Below are 18355 nucleotides of genomic sequence, written 5' to 3' on the forward strand. Positions count from 1 at the left end.
TCAGGAAACTCTGGCGTAGCCAACCATAATATTTCTTTTCTTTCAGTTTGTATATTTGTAGGTAACTCCACCTGTTGCATTTATACTTGGAATCTTCATAAGAAGCTGAGAGAAAGAGAGGGAAAAAGAAAGAGAGAAAGTGGCTATCGACTACTTTCAAAAATGAGAGAACAAGGAAAGTGGCAGAGGACTGTGTTAGCTGTGCATGGTCACGTCCACAAAGACTTGTAGAAGGTGAACTCTTCCAAGCCGGGCACAAGAATGTTTCAGACTTTCCTCTGTCTGTAGCAACTGTTAAACATACAAACTCATTTGGAAGGAAAAATAAAACCCGCAAAGGTTAACAGAGCATAGTAACGGTGTTTGTTGCAACATTTATTTCCACAAATCTGAGTAACAGTGACATTTCACTACAGTATCCAGTTTCAGAATCAAAGCTGATTTCAGCTTAATAGCTTAGTTAATTGTAGTATTTGTAAAAAAATTGGGCCATTCACATCAATAGATCTCTTCAGTGATAGTTAGCAACACTGTTCCCATGATGCAGTGCTGGGGAAACACTGATTTCGAACTTATTTTCTCCAGCTGACATATTATCGTCTCTCTTGAACATGTTTTAATTCCTCAGATTCCTACAGGTGCATCGTGGTTCCTTCCTGCTTCATGTCAGTAACCCTGGGATTAGGGAATATTGTATTTTCACACCGAGCACCACCAATGCCAACATACCCTTCCAGGAAAAGTACTGGGGCAGCGTTGTTAATGAGCCCCCACCGCGGGATGACGGCCACTTCTGTAACTCGAGCTGCCCTCACCTGGTCAGAGAAGTCACCAGGGGCAGCTGGAGTCACAGTTCCTCTTATCTCCGCTGCTGACCGGAACGGGGCGTGGCAGTAGTAGATGGGTGATGTGGTCAGACCTGAGTTCAAATCCTGCCTTTCCAGAAAAAATAAAAAACAAACAAACACAGGATTTGTTATCCCCATCGGGGGGTGTTAATAACTCTGTCGCATTGTTCTGCATCCCGGGCTCGTTAGCGAGCTGCTTCCTGGTCTGTAAAACATGCAGGAGCTTACTCATCTTACAGGGCTTCTGAGGACGTTGTGTGCTAAGTACCTAGCACGTAGCTGGTGTTCAGTAAATGGTTGTTATTAGCCTTAGTAGGCCAACGGCCTGCCCTTACCCAGGTATTATTACCAGAATAGCATCCCCTCGCGTGGATCTGCTCTACCAGTCCCTCGCTTATCTTCTTCACATTTCTCCCAAGTTGTTCCCCAGCAGCCTGACAGCAGTATGTTTCTCCCCTTGTTTATAGAACGGGGTAAAGAACTGAGAAGAGGGGCGCCTGGGTGGCTCAGTCGTTAAGCGTCTGCCTTCGGCTCAGGTCATGATGCCAGGGTCCTGGGATCGAGCCCCGCATCGGGCTCCCTGTTCGGCGGGAAGCCTGCTTCTCCCTCTCCCACTCCCCCTGCTTGTGTTCCCTCTCTCCCTGTGTCTCTGTTGAATAAATAAATAAAATCTTAAAAAAAAAAAACAAAACTGAGAAGAAGAGCCCATACCTGTTAACCCACAAGGCACTCACAGAATAAGGTTTGAAGCTCATTTCCACCACCACCACCCCCCTCAATAAAACCAATCTTAATGTAGCTCATGTCACATGCTGCTTTAGAATGGCTTGAAGCAGTAATTTTAAAATAGTCTTAAGGATCCCAAATGAAGCCCTCCTACTGCTTATATGATCATTCTAATTTTCTTAGTTGCCATCATTACAAATAAAATCTGGGAAGATTGCTTTAAAATAGAGGAAAAGGCAACAAAAGACTAAAATTGTATATTTAAAATCAGTCTGGGACTGAACTTGGTACTGTTTCTTAAATCCTTTTCATATCAAAGTAGATATGTATAAATAGTACAGTGCGTATTATTTTTTGAAGAGTACTTCTCACATGTAAGTCTTTCAATGTGTGCACATTTTACTGAGGGACCGAAGTAGAATTAAACTTGTTTTGTTTTGTTTTGAAAACATATACTCCTTTTAACTTATGCATATCAGGTATGCTCTGTAGCTATTTCTTTTGTATTGTAATAGCTTGTCAATACATCTAACTAATATTTCTATACCCTTTTATATACTTGGTAAAGTTACAGTCCTCAAATTATAATTACACTTTCAAGGTGACAGTTGACAAAATAGTTTCCAACCATCCCCAGACTTGTTCTTTCAGATAGTCAATATCTAGTTTAAGAAACTAATTATAATGACCTTAAAGTAGGAAAGAAATACCTCTTAGTCTCTTCTAAATTTAATTGTGTCAAGAATAAGATCTATGTCCCTGGAATGAGCACTTTATAATTTGTAGATCTTGGACTGGGAACCTAGTTGTGCAAATTCTTAAGAACAACTTGGGAAGACCTCCGTGGGCATCAACTCAGAACTTATGCCAGTTCACTAACAAGCCCTCCTCAACCATGAAGGTCCATACTGCTTAAAATGCCATGTTTCCCCCCTAGGAGTTAGGAAAGTTGTGTCAATTTTTTTTTGAAGGCCCAGAAATGTCATACAATAAATATCCTAAGAGATTTTTCGGTTTGATGCTCTTTCCCTTGGCATACAAAAAGGACTCTCACATGGAAGCCAGAGGTGGGATGAAAGACCCAGCAATTCAGAGGCAGCTCTCAGCCATCACATTCTTGCTGTATCTATCCAAATATGTGTTTTATTTTTATGACAGATGCCATTATCTACATTTTCAAGTGATGTCACTATACTCACCCGTATCTAACACTTAAATCTCAACCACAAAGAGATGAATTATGTTGGTATAAATTTAAATTTTAGAACCCTAAACACAAAAACGTTCTGGAACTAGACAGTGGCAACGGTCGCACAACTTCGTGAATGTACTAAAACCACTGAATTGTACATTTTAAAAAGATGAATTTTATAGTATGTGAGTTATATCTCAAAAAAAAAAATCCAAGCAAAATGTTTCAATAGGATTGGCATCCAGCCCACCATCTTCTTTTCATAAATCCCAAGTCACATGAGAGGTGCCTGTGCAGAAGCCTTATTTGTGGGAGGGAGACCTTCCATCAGATCTGGAGCTAATTAATGATTAAAAATCCTATGTGTATACATATTTATAGGGGAAAGGCCAGCATAAGTGGGTGGTACATTCATTTTCATATATAAATATGGATGCACACAAACATAAACATATATAAATACGTGTACTCACTGGGTTACCTGGTCTTGGCTTCAGTTTGCATTTGAAAATCAGCTCTGTAATGACTTCCTACAGTATTTGGTGTGCTCTTTCTGCTGATCTTCATGACTAGGTTGCAAGACAGAAAAAGGAAACTTTATTGGAAGAAGAATATAGAACATTTATTCTAAGTCTCTTTTATTGTCCTTCTTAAGTTTGACCTGGCCAACTTGGTGTTGGAGTTTTTATCTACTTGATACTTTGGTTTGTAAATTAATTAATTTATTCCAAATGAAGTGAAATTCAGGATAAGGATTTGTCTATAGAAATCCATCACGTATATTTCCATTTTCATACAAGCCCCCAGAAAACATTCATGTGATAGCTATTTGTGTATGTGTAGCTATTTGAGTGTATTTTAAAAATTAATAGCCAAGCCCCTAATAAGTAGTTACCAACTCAGAAACTGTAATACTGTTTTCTGTTTTAAGGAGTTGAGTTGTTTCCATTTAGGGAAAGATAGTTTTCTAATAATGTAACCTATTGACAGCACCTTTTAGAGAACTGCAGCCTTCATCTATCTCTGGGATATGGTATGCTTTTCTTATTTAATTAACTACTTGTACAGTTGTGGGGGAAGCCTTAGCACAGCTAATTAATTAATTCAGTGAGTCTTCCAAAGCATGTATGTTATTACCTGTTCTAGATGGCAAATCCTAGAAAGAATCAGGAATGCTTAAACTCTCTTTTGAGTTTGGGACACAGATAGTATTATACATCATTTCTAATTGAAGTATCTTATCTACATTTAGTATAATTAAATTTAGAATGTTTAATTTCTTTCATGAGGTTAGAAGTAGTAATTCTCTTATCAAAGTATAATTCAAACAGGAAGAAAATAATTCCTCTAAGTTTACAAAAAGTTTGTCTCACACATACTAATTTTTGTAGAGCAATTATCCCTGCATGTAATTTAAAATTAAGCTATCTAATTATACTTGGCAAAAACAATGCAAACTGGTCTAAGTTATTTCATTAGCTATGGAAGGATGGCAAATAATACAAGTTCAATTAAGCTTTGCTTCAAAATATTTATCACATTTTGTTTTTAACTTGTCAAGTGAAAGAAGTTTAAATTTTGCTAATCTTACCTGAAAGAAAAAAAAAGGCTTCCCTTTTTTCTTACTGTTCGGGGCCTTTCCTTCCTCAAGAAGTCAAGATAAGTGAATCCGTCTTTGAAAAGTCTTTTTCTACCAATGAAAATACTTATATTTTATTAATTTTCCTCATCACAGAGACTGTCATTGGTTTTTGGAAATATTTATATTTATGAAATAATGTGCTTTTAATGAATACTAACAGTCAAGAGCATGGTTTCTATCTGCCTGTGATAACTTTGTGATAGACCTCAGAAGGCTGCCACTCTTTTTGAGCATGGATAATCCAGTGAACTCACTGTTCTAAGATGGTGGAAATTGCAAGCTAACCCCTACTGAGGATTCTTGAGCAAATTAGGTGAGAAGGAGCAGGTGGTTTCTGATGATTCCTGTTCACTGATTGAGTTTTACTTAGCGCTTGAGAGAGGTATGAATGTTATGCATATTAAGAATTTCTAAGTATGTTTATTGATCTTCAGAATTAATTCTCCAAAACTTTTATTCAATTTTTAGTAACTTACTTCCTGTTAAAGTAGCATTACTGAGAAAATTATGTCACATTAATATGTTTTGACATTATCTATAACCCATGTGCTTTTTTTTTTTTAATTTGCTTTGTCTGCTAGAGCAGGGATCTGCAAACTATGGCATGTGCGACAAATCGGCCCACTGCCTGTTTTTGTAAATAAAGTTTTATTGGAACACAGCCCACCCATTGTTTACTTATCAGTGTCTAGGACTGCTTTTGTACAACAGTGGCAGAGTTTGAGTAATGTCAACAAAGGGTGTATGGTCTGCAAAGCCTAAAATACTTCTTGTCTGGCCATTTACATTTAAAGCTTGTTGACCCCTGTGCTAGGGAATAATCTAAGACTGTTTTTTTAAATGCTAGAAGAACTGCAGTCTGGTTTGCCAACTGCCAGTTAGTTATTACTGACAAGATTTTGTTTTTAGTTTGACATTTAAATTTTTTAAAATTTCTACCAGAAAGATAAAATTGGATATGTTGGGTAAAGGGAAGAGCATAAAAGGATTTCAAATATCCAGATTTTCTCTCTAAAATCTTCATTTGCAGACAATATAGACATTTAAACATTTCATCTGTAGGCATTTGCCTTTGAATGTCAAAAAAAAAAAACCTGCTGAAATTTGATGATGATAATTATCAACTCTTGAAAGAATTACCCAAACGAAAATATGCGAGAGTTGAGTATGTTGTTGCTAATAAAATTGTACTGGGTCTTTTAGGAAAACATTTTCTCCTGACCCTTAAGTGTCTTTAAAAACATGTGCCAGGAACTCATTAGAACAGCAGATGACACACCCAAAATACTGAGCTAGAGTTTACGATGCCGCCTCCTTCCCCATCATTTTTTCCTGTGAGGCTTAGTTTATTTTCTTCTGAGTGCCAGTTCACATTTCTCTGGTTTCTCATCACGGAATAAATGACGTTCACCATCCCTTGTGCTGCTTCACCCACACCCCAGCCCTCAGATGCACAGGAGACCTGGAAGCATTTCTCTGCCCAGCAATTTCATTCTATGGCCTGAAAATGAACTATTTTGCAATGCTTCCGACCTTGTCATATGAGGAAGCTCCCTCCACCCGGCGGAAATAACAGTGTAAACAACTCACACCGTAGCTGCTAACACGAACACATAGAGCGTTCCCATCAGTCTTGCAGAGGGCCCAGGGCAGCGGGGAGAGGGAGGAGTCTGAGTGTGTTCATCTTCCTGAGTTGAGACTTGCCCACTGGCTGCCTCCAGTGTATTTTCTTCCAGCGAAAGTTTGCAGACAGAGAGAGAACTTAGAGTAAACGACACTCTGAGGAAAAACACAATAGCAACACATTGTTAACAAGTGTCTGCTTTTGTTATTGCCATTTCATAATTGTATTAGTAGGTGTGCGATTTCATTGGATATTCTGTTTTTTTTTTTCAATTGTCTTTTGTACCTATGATTGAAAACGGTAGTTGGTCTATGACTTTTGAGGAGGTAAGTTATTTATCTGTGTATGTCTGTGATACGGCGTCTGTCTGTCTGAAAAATGCAGTATCCTCCTCCCAAAAGTTACTCACCAAACTCTGCCGGCCATGCAGCTCCTATGCCCCAGGGGGGAGGGAACGGACGAGGAGCGTTGTTGTCTGCTTTTTGTTGGAATGGTGTCAGTTGTGTGAGATGGAGGATGTGCCCAACAGGGCAGTGTGAGTTTCCAGGGTTATGGAAGCAGGGTCTCCTGCTCTCTTTGCGGAGAGGGGTGGGAAGCCAGCCACCTGCTATGTTGACAGGCTCCGAGCCGTGGGGCAGATCTGCTTGTGCAAACCGGGGCACGCCGCTGCCTCTGCACGGACAGGCTGACGGGCTGACTCCCAGGCGCTCTCGGGTGGGCAGCCCTTGCTGACCTTTCAGAAGGAACAAGGCCCATCCAGATGGAACTTTCTTCTCCGTTCTAGTATAAAGGGGAGCTTTTTCTTGCAAAGAAAATACAGCCCAATAAGACACCTGACTTGAACCCTTGGCAAGTGTAGGCAGGTTCGTTGGCAGGAACCCCCGCCTCGGTGGGTAGCGGTGCCTCGCTGGCCCGCTCGGATACGGAGGACTGCTGAGGACACCTCCTGTCCCAGGTTCAGACTTTGGAGGACGATACTGCATTTTCGGCCCCACAGCTTGCTTGCCCACATGTCTGTGAGTGCAGAGCAGGAGTCACACCCCACTGCACTGCTTGCTGTGCACACACCCAACCGAAGCTTCTTGCTAAAGCCAAGCCGGTAGGCGCGCCCCCTAGGCCATTTTGCTTTTTAGGGATGCTTAGACACTCATGGTTTCTTCCAAATCTTCCCCTGTCCCCCCACTCCTCCCTTGGCCGCGTGTCCATAGGGAAGGGTTCCAGTTGCAACAGGCATGGTGATGGCACGTTTCCAGTCAGCACTGAGCTGAGCCCCCGGCTCTCCCTTAATTAACATCACCCACCGGCCATTGATCTCCCATCAGGAGAGAAGTAGCCACCGGGTGCATCCTTAAAGTACTTGCAGCGAGTGCTTTTCCATGTCTGACTTTGCCTGCAGTTTACCTTAACTCCCTGGTATGTCACTGTCACCTGAAAAACCGGTAGCTGCAACATTGTCCCTTGGGCGAAACAACTGTAAAGTCAGTAAGAGTTGAGAGGACTCTGCACCTTGGAGTCCTGCAGGTACAGTTCAGGAGGACTCGGACACTGACTCAGGAGCAGGGACTGGAGTCGTGTCACCAGGAGCTCTCGGGAAGGGACTCACGGAGAGGGAGAACACTCGCTTCCCTGCTGAGCAGCCCACTCTGCACTGTGTCCTGACAAAATGGTGCTGGGTGTTGCTGCTCGTTCCTGGCAAGGAGGAAATGGATTGGAAAAGTTTCTGGAACACTTTTTATTATTATTATTATTATTATTATTATTATTATTCTAAGTTTTCAACAAGTAGGCAAGTTGTTTCCACAAAGAGGAGTAATATTTAGATGTATTGGGTAGAAGACTAACTCTCGGGCCCCTGCTAGAATTTGGATTGCTTCAGCAAAGATTGAAAGATTTCGCCATAGAGTTCCTGGCTGTTTATCTGCTATATTTTTGTGCCTACTCTGATGATATTTCTGAGGGAGGTTAGGACTTCCGTAGGTCGAGGGGACAGACAGAATTTGATGAGTGCGATGTGCCCCTACAAATATGTACACGGTCTTTTCAGGAATATTTTGGGAAAGGATGCCTGGCAAGGCCACAGTTTTAAGGGGTTACGTAGTATCTTGGTCAAAACCGAAGATCCAGTCTGGTTTTGGGTAGAATATGAGCTTCTCACAGGAGTAAACTTTAAAAAAGTTCTCATTTTGGCATTTTATCCTTTTCAGTGGAATTGAAATTCCGAATGGCTTTTAATTTTTTTAGATAACATTTTAAACACATGTATTCTGTATTCATTGTTGAAAACTTAGAAACATTTTTAAAGTACAAAGACAACAATGAAAATAAGCCAGTACCTGCAATTAATGTTATTTATGTTATGAAAATGAGACTTTCTAGTTCCTTGTCTTTTTTTTTTCTATGAGGTGGCTTAAGCATTTCTTTGATCATATTTTTCACTTAAATTTTAACACTGCATGGAATTCTATCATGAATTTATTTAAAAGCATTTAAGAGATTTGGGACTGTTTTTATCTTCTTCAGTAGATTTCTTTTTCAAAAAATGTTTTGGCATTCCCCAAGTACCCCAGTCTTCCTCTTCCAAAAGAGGAGGTAGGAATAGACTCTGTTGGCCGGTTCTCCTTTAGCTTCTCTGCTGGCCCTGTTGGGGGATCCTCCGCTCCATGAAAGTCTTAGGCTCTGCCCTTACCGTCAGTCTCCTAGCCCTTCTTTAAAAAACCAAAAGAAAAAAAAGAAATAGGGCTTTCTTTTTTCCATATAACCAACCCTAGGTTGTTCTATAGAAGATAAATGTCCTTTTGCCCCATGTTACGCAATGATACACTCTCTTCCAGGGCATAGATCTGTCTTCTGGTTGTACAGCACTCCTTTGTCTGAGTTTCTGCCACCCTTGCAGAAAACCCTGTTAGGAGTATAAATCTGAAAAACAGGAAGGTCTCATCACATTGAAGTCTTTCCTGTCAGCTCTCTTTGAATCTCCCATAACTGTGAACAGTAGCAAAAAAAAAAAAAAAAATACTTTTGATACTTTGGATTGGAAGACAGTAAATTGCTACTCTGAAAATAGATGCGCATGTACACAGTTCATAATGTTTAGTTCAGGGGAGACCTTTCTTCCTAAAAATGTAACTTGGTTCTTTCATCATAGGACTTTGTTTCAGATTTTTCCTGGGAGTTCAAGAGGAAAAAAACAGCTCAGTAATTTGTTTTACCCAGAATCTTTTGAAGTTTTAAAGTTGAGAAATTTTAAAAGCCCTCCAACAAACATCTAGAGCCATTGTCATAAGGACTGTAGCTCATACTAATAACAGAAATTGGTGTTCAGAAAAGTATTTCTACCCCAAGGATGAATGTGTCAGTTGATAGCAAAAGTCCTGAACCCATGTATCCTGGTTCTTGATTTAGTGCTCGTAATTAAATATATTCAATGAATGTGAACTCTGATACTGGAAAAACAACGTGAAGAGATGTCTAGTGGTTTTCCCCCATTTCACACCTTTTGTGTCATGAGTTTCCCTTGAGGTTAAGGGTGGGATTACTGTGCATGTTTCAAACAGAGGATGGCCTGTGTCTGGGCTCTGGGTCTATATGAAACGTCACAGGATTGGGGAGATGTTGGAAATTTTGCCTTTTGTGGCACTTTTTTAATAATGCAGCCTTTTACCATGCAGCCTGTCAGGGACAGTTGTAAGGTTCACCGGGTAGAGAGCCGCATCTGCACTGCTGGCTTAACTCACTGTTGTTTCCCGGACAGCAATCCTGCCTTCCTGTGCCCCTTGCGCCTCCTCCTTTTTACACCTTCAGAAGTTCACTTTGTTGTCGCTGCTTGTTTTTGCTCACCGGTCCCGTTCGTTTCTGCTAGTGCGTCTCGGCACTAATGCCGCCCTCCGGCTATTGCTCTTTTCCTGCAGAGGGAGAACCGGAGACTGCAGGAGGCCAGCATGAGGCTGGAACAGGAGAACGATGACCTCGCCCATGAGCTAGTAACCAGCAAGATCGCTCTGCGAAATGACTTGGATCAGGTAAAAGTGTCGTTCACTAGGTTGCAGTCAGACCGTGCCAGCTCCTCAAAGGCGAGGACAGAGTTGCTCTCCCCGCAGTCCCGCTGGGGCTCACTCTGTACTTGACGCTGAGGTCTGGCTGCTTGTTGGCTGAAGGGGCGGCCAGTAGGTGGCAGGGGACAGCTTGTGCTAACTGGAGAGGGTGGAAGACGGGAGCCTTTGAGAACGGTTTGGGTCATTTCCAAACAGCATGTGCGACGTGTTTTTTTTTATAACTCTGAACTTCTCTGGTGTCTCTTCTCTTCGTCTGTACTTTTCCTAAGCCAAAGGCTGCCAGCATAATTACCTGGGAATATCAGTCACCAAGACTATACCAATGCCACGCTGACATTGGGAGGCACTTTACTTTTTGTTACAAGAAGAGTTCTCATCTACAATGAATGTGAGGATTTTATGTGAAGTATGTACATTAAGATACGTGCATTGGTGGGGGGGAGACAGGTATTCTAGGGGCTAAGGGCCAAGATGCCTAGCTGTGAATCCTGGCAGCACAGTCCGCTCACCGCATGACCCTGCGCAGTTCTTAACCTGCCTATAGGTAAAATAAGGTGAAGCACGTCAACAGTGTGTGTTCAGTACATGGTAGCTGTTGCTAGGAAGACCTTAAATTGTTCAATTTCCCTGGTTCTTTCCAGCAGTACTGACAGCTTTAGGACTTCCTGTTTTCTGTCGCTAGTGTTTTATAAAGGATATTTGGCAATATGGAAGGAGTCTTGGGCGGATTTAAAATTATCTCTTTTCTGACTTAAAAAGTGAATATTCCCCACAAACAGTGCCAGGGTCAGAAAGAATGAGACTTACACTGTTGAATCTGTAAAAAAAGAGGCATTACCTGTGTACTGACTGCTCATTGACAGAATTTCAAATACAGATCCAATAATATAAATACTATTAAATGTTTGGAGGAGTTTTTTAAATGTTGAAAAATGGTCCCTGGCACAACTCCTTTTTCCCATATAAACGGCTAATTTTGCAGCTCAAAAGTTTCAACCACAGTAAGATGGGGATTAGACGACTATTAAGGAAAAGTGCTAAAGGCGGAGAAGGGGCAGCCGAAGGAATCCACACTAAACAGAGTTTGAAAATAAAACAGAAACTTTGCTTCGTGGGACACAGGATGTAGAAGGTTGAAAAGCAGTCTGGTTGGGGGGCCGGGGGTGAGGGGGGTGACCCTTTTCCCCACGAAACCATTCAGCCAGGCTGTTTGGAAGTTGTTAGAGGTGGTTTGAGAAATGTGTGACTGAGAGAGTCAGAGCCAAAGAAGACAGAGGGGCGTCCAGCCCGACAGGACCAAGACCAGTCTGACCTCGGCTGGTACATTTTTGTATTAATGAGACTATGCTGGTGAGTCAGTACTATAACGAAATTCCTGTTTTCATATTGGCTCTCCCAACGGCCTCACATTTGATTCTGTTCTTTTGAATCTTGTATCCATTAATAGTTTTCTGAAGATGGATAACTAAATAAGAAAGTTTTAAGCAGTGGGACTCTGGGGATGCGGTGAAATTCACTAGAGAGAGTCGTACGTTGAAAGTTGTGCAGGAAGTGTATTTGGTGTTATCTATCAGACCTTTAAAAGGATTAAAAAGTAATGAGATGAAATGTCTACTGAGTACCTACTATGCACCAAGGACTATATTCCGCAATTTTATAAGCATTATCTTGTTTAATATCACTAATGACTCCATCAAGCAGGTATTATTTTAATCTTACATTTAGTAAATGAGGAAAGTGACATATGTACTCTGACTTGGAAAGCTATTCTAACAGAGATCTGGACAGAAGTATGTGTACAAGATGGTTTATTACTGTGTTACTCAGAAGAATAAAAAGTAGAAATAATGTATATGTCCAATAAAAGGGGAGAATGAAAGTAAATGTCTTTTTGGAATAGTTTTTAAAAACAATGGGAAGATGATGTTATAATATTTTTGTAAAACCTATAAATTTATCTGTATATAATGCTTGCATCTAAATTGCAAAGGATATGGTTGGTGGAGGGCCATCATTTTAGGAAAGGAAGCTGAAATATACTTCTAAAGGAAAAAAGCCTACAAGGAAATCCATCAAAATATTAGTTCTAGATACTCTGGGTGATGATCATCAATCTAACATTTAGATTCATCTTTATGCATGTATTTTTTTCAATTATTTTATCTTTTATAAGAAGACCTTAAATTCTTAACAACCCTTGGTTTAGTAATAATATACGTTATACCTTATTAATAATCAGAAAAAAACATATTATTTTTTAAAAAGATGTTGGACCACCAAGAAAGTCTATTTTGTGGATCAGCCTGGATCATGCGTACTCCTGAAATAATTGATGGTTGAGTATCTGGGTAGATAGCTTATATAGATTCTGGATGCTAGTCCCTGAAGAAAAGATTCCTTCATTCTTTCATTTTCTTCCCCTTCCTCTTAATTTCCTCCTTTTATACCTCTCTTCTTAAAAGAGTAAGGAAGACCTGGCCCTTGCCTTTTGAAGCTTGTTATCTAAGTGAAAGAATAACAATTGCTATTTCATGCATATCTCCTCCAAACATCTAATTTTGCAGTTTCTGCCCAAGTGGGGCTTAGCTGCCTGTCAAAAAGCTGTCCGTGCACTTTAGGTGTCCTGCCCCCCAGCCAGCCTGGGAGGACACCAGACGCACAGGGAAAGCACCGGCTCACCCCGCCTTCACCCCACTTGCCCCCTACTTTTCCATTGCCACTTTCATCAAAATCACATCTCTTCATTAAACTAGTCAAACTTCAGCCAACATTAAACAAGCAGGAAAGCAGATTGTATTCAAGACAATATGTAAAGCAAACAAGCACTAATTAGATAATTAGGTACTCTTTAAAAATAAATTATTCCTCACCCTTGTCATTTTAGTGCTGGCTTCGGGCATCCTGGGCACAAAAGGCTCTTAATTTTTTTCTTTGACAGAGCCGTCTGTTTTGACAACTTGCCCTCCCTTAGACTCTTGAAATAAGGACTTCTCCATGATTAACAATGTAAAAAGATACGACATCTCCATTTCAGTTTCTGTAGCTAGCTGCCTTCAAGCCCTTCCTGTCCTTTCTCGTTCGCAAGGAACAAGCAGAAGAGACACACCAGCACTTTGGCACTGCGGACGGCGCCTTGTCCTTCTGACCAGGGCAGGTTCTGAGTTAGGAGCAGGGGCTCCGCGTAATGAGTGGCGAAGTGTTTTGTTTTGTTTTAGATTGAACAACGGGCTTGGGCTTGGCGAGTTCTTTGAGAACTCCTTTCTGAAAGATCCTCATCCCTGATGTGAGAGCTGAACCTTTTGATCAGGTTATTGGTCGATTCATGATTAAATCACAAATGGCAGTGCTTTTTCCTCTCCTATGTATGTCACATGAACCTTAGGTAGCAATTCAAAGTCTCCACATCGATAAGGCATTATAAGGGGGCACCTGGGTGGCTCAGTTGGTTAAGCGTCTGCCTTCGACTTGGGTGGTGATCCTGGGGTCCTGGGATCGAGCCCCCACATCAGGCTCCCTGCTCGTCGGGGAGTCTGCTTCTCCTTCTGCATGCTCTGCCTGCCGCTCTCCCTGCTTGTGCTCTCTCTCTCTCAAGTAAATAAAATCTTTACAAAAAAATAAGGCCTTATAAGATGTTGGTAAGTGATGGGCGCTGGGGTGGCTCAGTCAATGGGGCAGCCAACTCTTGATTTTGGCTCAGGTCATGATCTCAGGGTCCTGAGATTGAGCCCCACATCAGGCTCTGCACTCAGCAGGGAATCTGCTTGAGATTCTCTCTCTCTCTCTCTCTTCCTCTGCCCCTCCCCCTGCTCTCTCTCTGTCTCTCTCAAATAAATAAATAAATCTTAAAAAAAAGATGTTGGTGATTAGAATTAATAATGACAGTGATCTTAACAAATTATGGTGAAGATTTTATGGTTTGAGTTCAAAGAATATCAGTATCTATCTGTGTAGTATTACATTCCTAGAGATTCATTTAACATGAAAGATGATTTCTACTTAAGTGAGGTGTAGAAATTGGCTGTCCAAAGACCCAGAAGACTGTTTTTAGGAGAACCAAGTTTTTTCAGATCTGGTCCTAACTTGATGAGCAGTAGAATCATTCTGACTTCACTGTTTAACATAGTGGAGAGACTCTGGATGAAGCTTCTGGAAAATACTGACGCTCCTCCCATATGGGACCCACAGCAATTTCTGCAGATGTCAGAAACATTCCTTTAGTGTTCTAAAACTATAAAATAAAATGTCTAGATGTTATGCACAATTTAAGAAGCTTGTATGTCCAGATAGAAATTTACAAAAGGCTAAAAATTGGGGGTGAGTCTCTTTAAGAAACCAAACTTAGAAAACATTCACTTCAGAGTGTCATGAAGAGAAAGGACTCATCTCTTCACAAAATGGAAAATGCAAGGGGTACCGAAGAGGACGTTAAATTGCACTCTTCATTAGGAGGGCTGTTGCTCAAATATTCTGAGGTAGAACTTGAACCAGTGGGCTGACGTTATAGGGAGCTAGATTTGGTTCAATTTTTAAGAACACTGAAATGATCTGTATAGCTATTCTTGATTCGCTGCTCGGTGACCCTCCCTCAGAGACTCTGGGGAGGTGTTCCCTGCTTTGATGGCAGTCATCTGACTGGCTCTAGAATTCGCTGTTTTGAGTGTCTGTAATCTGCATCAGATGTCTTAAAATTTATGAAAACGTAACTTGCAACAGATATTTTGCCCACCTCTGATTTCAGGATGTTCTTTTGCTATACAGATTTCCCCCTTAAAATTTAATATATCAGAACAAATTTTAGAGTCTTTTTAAGAGGGACTGTTCACCTTAACTATACCATAGTTGCAAAGTATCTGAAAACAGAGCCATAACCATTAGACTACGGGACACAGGGAACTGTAAGAACAGAGAAACTGGAGCTCCCAGCAGATGAGCAAGTCTAATGGGCAAAACAAATAAATCACACATGTAATTTGTCACTAGAGATTGTGCTAAGTGCTATCAAGGGAAATAGGAGAGATGTAAGCAGAGGAACTAATTTAGATGGGGGTGAGGAACTGATTTAGATAAGGGTGAGTGGGACAGGGTTCAGGGCTCACTTCACTACAGATGTGAACTGGAAGCTGAGACCTTCAGGGTGAGGTAAGGGCCTAGGGTGTGCAGTAGGCACGCATTGACTAGTTAAATATATGCACAGTGCTTTCCCAGTTAATTGGACTCTGTATCCAAGTTAAGACCAGAGTATTCTCTCTGAGTTTTTCTCAGCCATTCTAGAAACACGGTCTTTTCTGTTTGGATGCCTGGTCCATACTTCAGTTTTCCCCAAGGCTATCTTATCATGGGGTTTTGGTCTTAATTTCTCCTTGCTGTGCTCACTGTCCTGTGTGAGCCCCTCGTGAGCCATTTTACCTCTGCTGGTCTTTGATTTTCTCACCTAACTGCCGTCCATGGATCAGCCTGTCTCTTTCTGAATCTGTACCCCCAACCCCGAGGCACTAACAGCCAGAAGCTTCCATATAAGGCTCCACCCCTTCCTCCTATCCATCTACACAGTCTCAGAGTGAGTGCTGTTGTGACATCTGAACATGTGTAAGAAGCATTTAGAAAGAGCACGCACTTCGAGGCCATTCACGTCTGAACTCAGATCATGGCTCTCATTCTGCCCCAGTCAGGTTATTTGATCTCTCCAAACTTCACTGCCATTATCAGTAAAATAATTATTGTTGTGAGGATCAGAGATGATGTGTGCCGAGTGCCTGCTATATAGTTGGCATTCAAAGAAAGCAGCCATGCCCTGGGTGAGCTAGGAGGGGGAGAATGGCTTCTGGTAGTGATGCAACAATCATAACTAGAGATTAGGTTTGGAGAGAGTATACACACCCGTTCTTTCTTCACCTTCCTTATGATTGTGATGTGCTCCGACGTGCAGGCAGAAGACAAGGCAGATGTGTTGAATAAGGAGCTCCTCTTGACCAAGCAGAGGCTGGTGGAGACTGAAGAAGAGAAGAGGAAGCAAGAGGAAGAGACGGCCCAGGTAAGAGGCATCGGTGGGCTTTTGCTTTACGCAGGTGTGTCGGCATGAGGAGTTGATTAATACTCTAAGTAAGAAGTAAAATTAAACTTACTCTAAATCAAGGGCGATGTTGAAGCAGGACACGTGAGCAGCGTTGGGTCTTGGCATTTCGTTTGGAGGGCGTTAGAAGTAGGGGCAGGAACTGATTTGTCCCCTTGAACAGGTTTTAGGAATCTGCCTTGACTCAGATGGCTAGCGAGAGTGTGAAGTTTCCTCCAAGTTTAGCAACTTGGAATTACGATCCAAGAGCTTTGACAAATCTGCACAGTTTGTGTCCTGTCTCCAAGCTAACTGACTTGAACAGTAGTTTGAGAGGCTTGGGGAGCGGGAAGCCTGCAGAGATCTCTGCTGGGAGGTGCTCAGTCAGTCCCTCTCGGTTTTCCTGATTCATGCCTTCGAAGGAGGGCCAGCATTCCTGGTGGAGCTCTCAGCTCTTACTCCCTGGGGGAAGGAAAAAAGCAGCCCTTTGGGAACCAGCCTTGAAGTTAGCACCCTCCAGTCTTCATATGCGTTGGGGGGCTAATCAGCTGGAAGACGCACCACCTGGCCAAGGCCTCCCTGATAAGGGACAGGAGGGGCCTCTCTACTCAAGGAGTTGAGACTCCGGCCTTCCTGAGGAAGAGTGGGCCGCCTCACCAATGTTCTCCATCTCTGCCAGGCATGATTCACTCATTTATTTTAATGAGTTTCATTCCAAGACATCAAAAATACTAAATATAAAACAGAACACAAACCATTTCAAAGACCTGTATCCAAGCAGAAAAAGTCCACTGAAGTTACTAATGAAGGGATGTATCATTTAGCACCTTCCAGGGTTAATAAAAAGTGTTCCATGATTTTTTTTTTTTAATTGGAATATGATGAAATGACTCTTGGCATTTAATGTGGGCCAAGTTTTTTGTTTTGTTTTGTTTTTTTCACCTAGTCAAATTTTTTTTAGGAGCTGATTATCCAGTTTGATCTAGGCCTTTTGTTGGGCTTTGTGTTTTGTTTTGTTTGTTTGTTTTTTACCTCCTGCCTTTTGGGGGCTCAATTCAGTACTTTAGGTAAAGAATGAAGCTATTAGGGGCGCCTGGGTGGCTCAGTCGTTCGGTGTCTGCCTTCGGCTCAGGTCATGATCCCAGAGTGCTGGCATCAAGCCCCACATTGGGCTCCCTGCTCAGCAGGGAGCCTGCTTCTCCCTCTCCCACTCCCCCTGCTTATGTTCCCTCTCTCGCTGTCTCTCTCTCTCTCTGTCAATTAAATAAATAAATAAAATCTTAAAAAAAAAATGAAGCTATTAGCAAATTAATTTAACCCAAGCTTCTTCCCTCCCTTTGTGTGTGGGTGTATATGTGTGTGCACACACAAACACACACACGCACGTATTTGTATATGTGCATATATCCTGTTTTGATCATTATGGTACCTTTGTGAGATAGGGATTATTCTCTTCATTTGCCAGATAAGAAAACCATGGTGTAGAGAAATTAAGTGACACTTGCTCAAAGCCTCTCAGCTTTCTAAGTTTGTCCTGAAGTCTGTGGCGCCTTATCGTAGGAGGGGAGAAAGGTGTGATTTGCGTCGTTAAATTATGTAAGACAGAGAATAGAAACTAATATAAATAACTTTGAATCAATATGTCCTATAAATTGCTTTTAGAATTTAAGAACATAGCAAATATGAAGAAATTTGGAAAGCTTCTCACGATTAGGAGTCCAATTATAAATCGCAGCCATTTGTGAATTAGCAAATACAGCGTGTACCCCATTTATAATTTGGGATGCTGCAAAGCAGAATTTAATTTATTCTGATTATGTACTTTAAGATTAACCAGAGTTGTTTTGTGTTTGTTTGTTTGTTTGGTCAACAACATGGAAGAACTGAAATCTTTCCTCGTCTGGTGGCACCTGAGCTTTTCCTGCCCTACCTTCCTTGCTACCTAGAAGCCCGAATTGCTGGGCTACAAAAAAATGTGGTTTTCAGCTCAGTGTTCTTGGTTTAGCATTTCTGTGACTGTAACAGGTACCTGCATTATGTATCATGCTGGCTCCTTCTAAAGTCACTGCTCAGTCCCTGAATCTCCTGACTTCCAAAGCTCTTATCTATCTTCCTCCAACTTTTTCTGACTCTGGTCTCAAAAGCTTCCTGTTCCCACCTTCAGAGAGATACCAGCAGTGACCGTAGGGGGCTTTGAATGGGAAGGCCTAACCTGCTTCTTC

The 18355-nt window shown here is 41.5% G+C and overlaps 1 protein-coding gene and 1 long non-coding RNA gene across 11 annotated transcripts in view; one reads left to right on the forward strand and one right to left on the reverse strand.

The window, feature by feature from the left end:
• RABGAP1L (RAB GTPase activating protein 1 like) overlaps window positions 1-18355 on the forward strand; it is a 762700-nt gene that overhangs the window by 729067 nt on the left and 15278 nt on the right. For 7 of the 10 annotated variants that reach the window (XM_025877662.2, XM_073900045.1, XM_073900044.1 and 4 more), the window contains 2 exons: window positions 9941-10051; window positions 16011-16115. In XM_025877662.2, coding sequence (XP_025733447.1) covers window positions 9941-10051; window positions 16011-16115 — 216 coding nt within the window. Of the gene's footprint in view, window positions 1-46; window positions 358-6140; window positions 6359-9940; window positions 10052-16010; window positions 16116-18355 lie in introns of those variants that run through there. The other 3 variants (XM_025877665.2, XM_073900048.1, XM_025877669.2) reach the window with 2 other exon arrangements.
• On the reverse strand, window positions 797-6124 carry LOC112828541 (uncharacterized). The gene is made up of 3 exons (XR_003209529.2): window positions 5999-6124; window positions 3240-3335; window positions 797-936 (listed from the first exon to the last, which is right to left on the reverse strand). It is a non-coding gene; the product is annotated as an uncharacterized lncRNA (long non-coding RNA).

This window comes from Callorhinus ursinus, unplaced genomic scaffold (assembly GCF_003265705.2).
Source record: "Callorhinus ursinus isolate GAN/ISIS: 27379988/994484 unplaced genomic scaffold, GSC_fseal_2.0 scaffold13, whole genome shotgun sequence".
Lineage (NCBI taxonomy): Eukaryota > Metazoa > Chordata > Mammalia > Carnivora > Otariidae > Callorhinus > Callorhinus ursinus.